Source organism: Ictalurus furcatus, chromosome 28, assembly GCF_023375685.1.
Source record: "Ictalurus furcatus strain D&B chromosome 28, Billie_1.0, whole genome shotgun sequence".
NCBI lineage: Eukaryota > Metazoa > Chordata > Actinopteri > Siluriformes > Ictaluridae > Ictalurus > Ictalurus furcatus.
The window spans coordinates 19,732,797-19,738,181 of NC_071282.1; the positions used below are offsets into that span (position 1 = coordinate 19,732,797).

Below are 5,385 nucleotides of genomic sequence, written 5' to 3' on the forward strand. Positions count from 1 at the left end.
TTATACAGGAGGAGATCTTATACACGAGGAGATCTTATACACGAGGAGATCTTATACACGAGGAGATCTTATACACGAGGAGATCTTATACAGGAGGAGATCTTATACAGGAGGAGATCTTATACACGAGGAGATCTTATACACGAGGAGATCTTATACAGGAGGAGATCTTATACACGAGGAGAACTTATACACGAGGAGATCTTATACACGAGGAGATCTTATACACGAGGAGATCTTATACAGGAGGAGATCTTATACACGAGGAGCTCTTATACAGGAGGAGATCTTATACACGAGGAGATCTTATACACGAGGAGATCTTATACACGAGGAGATCTTATACACGAGGAGATCTTATACAGGAGGAGATCTTATACAGGAGGAGATCTTATACACGAGGAGATCTTATACAGGAGGAGATCTTATACACGAGGAGAACTTATACACGAGGAGATCTTATACACGAGGAGATCTTATACAGGAGGAGATCTTATACAGGAGGAGATCTTATACACGAGGAGATCTTATACACGAGGAGATCTTATACAGGAGGAGATCTTATACACGAGGAGCTCTTATACAGGAGGAGATCTTATACACGAGGAGATCTTATACACGAGGAGATCTTATACACGAGGAGCTCTTATCCACATTACTCTGATCATTTATGATTCGGCAGCATTGATGGATCCACTCCGTAGTTTTGGTGAAGGATAATAACTGTGGTTGTAATGCTGTTTATTAAGTGAGAACGCGTGACGTGTCCTGAAGAGACAGACTTGGACCCTTCTGTGAGGTTTCTTCATTTCTTCGTTTTGTTTATGGATGTAATGTTACTGAAGCATCATGTTTGCGATAGTCGCTATCGACTCCAGTGTCTACACTGGGCTTGTTTCCTCAGAACAATGAGACGGATTAAACAGAACATATCTCTTTAATAATAAAAACACAGCAACATTTACACAAACTACGCCACAGATAATCATTTACACAACTACACCTGCTCACAGCTAACCTGGGTTTAAAGAGTAGAACAGTTCCCTACGGCTCTAAGTTTGTCACTGTCAGGTACATATCATCATCATAATCATCATCATCCTTGTCTTCACGTCTGGGTGTGTGTGACGGTGCGTGTGACGGTGTGTGAAAGTCTCTCGGTGTGTGTAGGAGTGATGGCTGTTTGGGTGTGAGGGAGGCCGGGGTCACCGTCACATGCATCGGGTTTCGCACTTTACTCCTCCTCTGTAATAAAAAAAGAGAAACAGAAGCAGACAGGTGTGTAAACATACAACATCACACTGTTTACAGAAGAATGACACTCATCCACGTTATACAGTTACAGTTATATAGTTAAGATTTATTTTAATCAAACACAGGGAACGTCCACCTTCTCCAACGTTCACACTAGAAATCTGTCCGTCTGTCTTAAATGGGACTTTAGGGTTCTTTTCCGTTGTACCCTGAAAGGTTCTCTACCACAAAGTGTTCTCCTATCAGAAAGAGTTCCAGGTAGAACCCATTTTTGGAAGAACTCTTTATTATCCAATGTACCCTTAAAGAACCCCTGAAGATACTATTAGTACTAGATACTACTGGTACTAGATGCACTCTTGGAAAGAAGGGTTCTTTAAGGGTTCTTTGGATAAGTAAGGGTTCTTGGAACCCTTTCTGACAGTGAAACACTTAGCTGTAGGGTTCTACAAAGAACATAGATCTTTCAAGGGTTCCACAAGACGCACAAGTGGAAGAGGAATGGTTCTAGATTTAATACATTTTTCTTAAGCGATCCTCAGAGTATACAGGATAATATTATTAAAGATGAATATTATTATTACACTTGTAGAAAATGTAAAGGTTCTTTGGTTGTCCCTCTGGGGAACTCTTAAAAGTTGTATGTAGAACCCTGCAACAAAGTGTTTTCCTATCAGTTTTTCTTCTTTTCTTCGAGACATGAATTCTTAAAGAATCCTTGAAGAGCCTGGTACACGTGCGTCACCAAATTATTGCTTATTACACCACAGCGCTTTTGAATTCTCGATGCTGATTGGCTGACAGACGTTCTGAGGTGTGCAATTATTTTTCAGTAAATGCTCAGCTAAAATAGTTCCAGTCCGGTCTCGACCGCATTACAGTTCCATATCACTTCACAGAGTTAACTGAAATAACGGAAGCGTTATCCTGCTGTCCACCGCAGCACACACACACACACACACACACACACACACACACACACACACACACACACACCGCTAACAACAAACAAAATGATTATTTCAATGATTATTGAAATAAAACATCTGAACAATGTCCTGAGGCGTGGGAACTGTGGTATAAGCAGAATAATCGACTCCGGTCCGTTAAAGTATTATAAAATAAGGCACATTACCACCTCGCGTCGCATTACCACCTCAGGATGTGCATTATTTTCTAATAATTCAGTGTCCTGTCGTCAATTATTCCTGACTTATTTTCTTCTTAATTCCTAGAACCTGTCAGGTGTTCAACATTTAGCTATCTAAGTACGTGAAACACTAAGAAAAAAGAGGTTCTTCAGAGGTTCCTTTTCAGGGTTCACTGAATAATTAAGGGTTCTTCGTAGAACTCTTTCTGACAGGAAAATGGCACAAAATTCACCTCGTGAAATTTCCAAACCGTGAAAGAGATTTTGATGACAAAATGTTGTAAGTGTGACGGGATCTTCAGACCACAGATCGTCGATCAGATCAGCCAGGACATGAAGCTATGTGGCTAATGTAGCTAATGAAAGCTAACAGCCCAAATGTATTCGTTTAGAATTTCGTGAATTTTTAAATATTATTAATCAATCAAAAAGTCTTTTCAGGTTCGTGTTCGATGGCAACAAGCCCCTGTTACACAGGTAATAACAAATGTGTGTACCTACTTTTGTCTTAAAAACCAGCACGGTGATCCCGGTCAAAATAACAAACCCAAGGACTCCACAAGTGATGTACACTATCATCATCACAGGCAGACCTGAGGGAAAGAAACACACTCATCACTCACCTGGATTTAATTCTGGTTAATGAGGACATTTTGGATAATGAAGTCTGTGGAAAACAATCACTTTTTCTTTACTCTTTATTTATTACCACATCAAAACACACCTTCTGGTTAGCTAGCTCACATTCTGGATGTTTATTTAGAAATGTCTGGCTAGAATTCTAGAGAAATCCTGAGCTAATAAAAGAAAATAAATAAATAAAAAGACTCTTAATACGATGCGGCTAGCTAGCACGCAGTCTTGCTAATCACGACTAGCTTCTGTTTGCTAATCCATTTCCTGAAATAGAAATCTGATAGATGCTTTCAGACTGGCCGAAATGAAGTTTAGATTTATTTCACAAATAAATAACAAATACCAAAAAAATTAATCAGTAGGCGAATATAATTAGCTAACCATCTAGCTGTAAATGTTTATCCTCAAAGCTAGCTAGCTAATGAATGCAGGAGGTGATTCAGATAAACACTGGTTCTCTCAGTCATATTACAGATTTGTTCTAAATTGATTCAATTCATTTCAAAAGACTCTTTAAAGTTTTGTAAGTTTATTAAAATTCTGATTAAAACCTCCAGAAATATCTCGTTTTCAGGTGCGTTTTCTCTCATCATCACTGAGAAGGTGATTAAAGTTGAACTTCAGTAAACTAATAAACGCAGCGGAATCTGCAGAGTTAAACAGCATGGTGCTGGGAAGATCCTCCGAAATAGTTTTGTTTAGCACCTTCAGGGTTCTTTGTTTAGTCCTTCTTTAAATGTTCTATGTAGAACGTGTATAAACCGTTCAGAAAAGTTTCCTAATAGAATCGTTTTAGAAACTGAAAAGCAGGAACCATACTGAGAATGACCAGCAGGTGGCTCCAGTGTGCTGTACTGTCATTAGTTTTGATGTCGAGGCTAATTTTAATTTAATTCATTCATTTAATTTGGTCTCATGTTGAGTAAATAAACACTGTGCATTTTAATAATAACAATATTAGGAATTCTATCAATAAAATTCAAAGCTAAAGTAAAGTTAGCATTGTTCCTCTATTGGTTTTCACCATGAAACTCTAAGGCACACGACAAAAAGATTTTAAGTTGAATTTTATAGCTTATTTATACAGCATACCATTAATGTAAAATATAATTATTTTTTCTTTTCTATTTAGGCAGGATCCTTGCACAGAGATCGTGTAAAAGAAACGGGAGTTTATGTTTTCATTGTATTTATAATATAATTATTTTCTATAATAAGGAGGAACTTCTTCGCTCGTATATTAGGAAACTGTGAACTACCCTTTATCATCATTATCATCATCGTTACTTGTTTGTTATGTTTTATCTTTTAATTCCTCTTTTTGTGTGTATTTTGTTTTTTCCGGTTGCTTTACTCGTCCTTTGCTTCTACACTCTGCTTTAATGGCTAATGATCCTGTACCTGTAATCATTTTCATGTAAACTGTGCATTTAGACATAAATCCGAAACGTCCTGTTAAAGAACAGAAGTGTCATCACCTCGTCTTGCGCTGCGTATTTACCCAAGTTTCTACCATTTCAGATGCTATGTGAGTGTTTAGTTAACATTTATTTAGACCTAAGATGACATTTGGCATCATGTGAGTTTGGGGACAAATAGATTTGCGTTGTCTTTAACAGTTAAGCATGACAACACTGTGGGGGGGGGGGATCATTAAAATTATAAACATGACCAAAACATTATTTTTTTTGTAAATCTTGTTACTGGTAAACACTTTAAAAGCTTCAGCCTGAGATGAGTGGAATACGTCTCTACATAAACCTGAAAAGTCCTTTCATTTCACATTAAAGTGTCTGTATGGACCGTGTGAGATATGAATCATTGGGTATTATTACCTGCAGGTGGGCTTTTGGGTTTGTCCACTTCTTCGTTCTGTTCCTCGTATTTCAGAAGTTGGACTCGTCCTTCCAGACTCCCTTGGGGGAATGTGGTCACTTTGCAGCAATATTTTCCAAAATCTCCATCCTGCACCGGATTAATGTTGAGAGTGTGGTACTCCTCGATTGAGACGCGGCTCATGTAGGGCTCCATAACGTTAGCGATAGGTGTACTGTTAGATCTGGGATAAAAGACAGCGATGGAGTACGAGTCGTTACAGCGGGTCCAATGAGACAGAGTCACCGTCACTTCACCTTTAACTTTACACTGAAGAGACACAGAGTGACCGAGACGACCTCGCACAGGTTCAGACATGATCTCATCACTGGCTAGACAACCTGAGAGAGACAGAAACAGAGAGACAGAGACAGAGAGACAGATAGAGAGACAGACAGAGAGAGAGAGAGAGAGAGAGAGAGAGAGAGAGAGACAGAGAGAGATAGAGTTGAGAGGGGGTCAAATACTTA

General features: G+C 38.7%; 1 protein-coding gene across 1 annotated transcript; it reads right to left on the bottom strand.

Moving 5' to 3' along the window:
* Positions 1 to 924: 924 nt before the first annotated feature.
* LOC128603624 (uncharacterized) lies at positions 925 to 5,304 on the bottom strand. The gene is made up of 3 exons (XM_053618193.1): positions 4,876 to 5,304; positions 2,906 to 2,997; positions 925 to 1,245 (listed from the first exon to the last, which is right to left on the bottom strand). The coding sequence occupies exons 1-3, from the start codon at positions 5,231 to 5,233 to the stop codon at positions 1,045 to 1,047; spliced, it is 651 nt and encodes a 216-aa protein (XP_053474168.1). The 5' UTR covers positions 5,234 to 5,304; the 3' UTR covers positions 925 to 1,044.
* Positions 5,305 to 5,385: the final 81 nt, after the last annotated feature.

Coding starts and splice junctions, on each gene's coding strand:
- LOC128603624 (XM_053618193.1), bottom strand. CDS start 5,233: ATGTCTGAACCTGTGCGAGGTCGTCTCGGTCACTCTGTGTCTCTTCAG. Junction 2,998..4,875: donor ACCCAAAAGCCCACCTGCAG/GTAATAATACCC, acceptor TCTTTCCCTCAG/GTCTGCCTGTGATGATGATA. Junction 1,246..2,905: donor TGCTGGTTTTTAAGACAAAA/GTAGGTACACAC, acceptor TTTTTATTACAG/AGGAGGAGTAAAGTGCGAAA.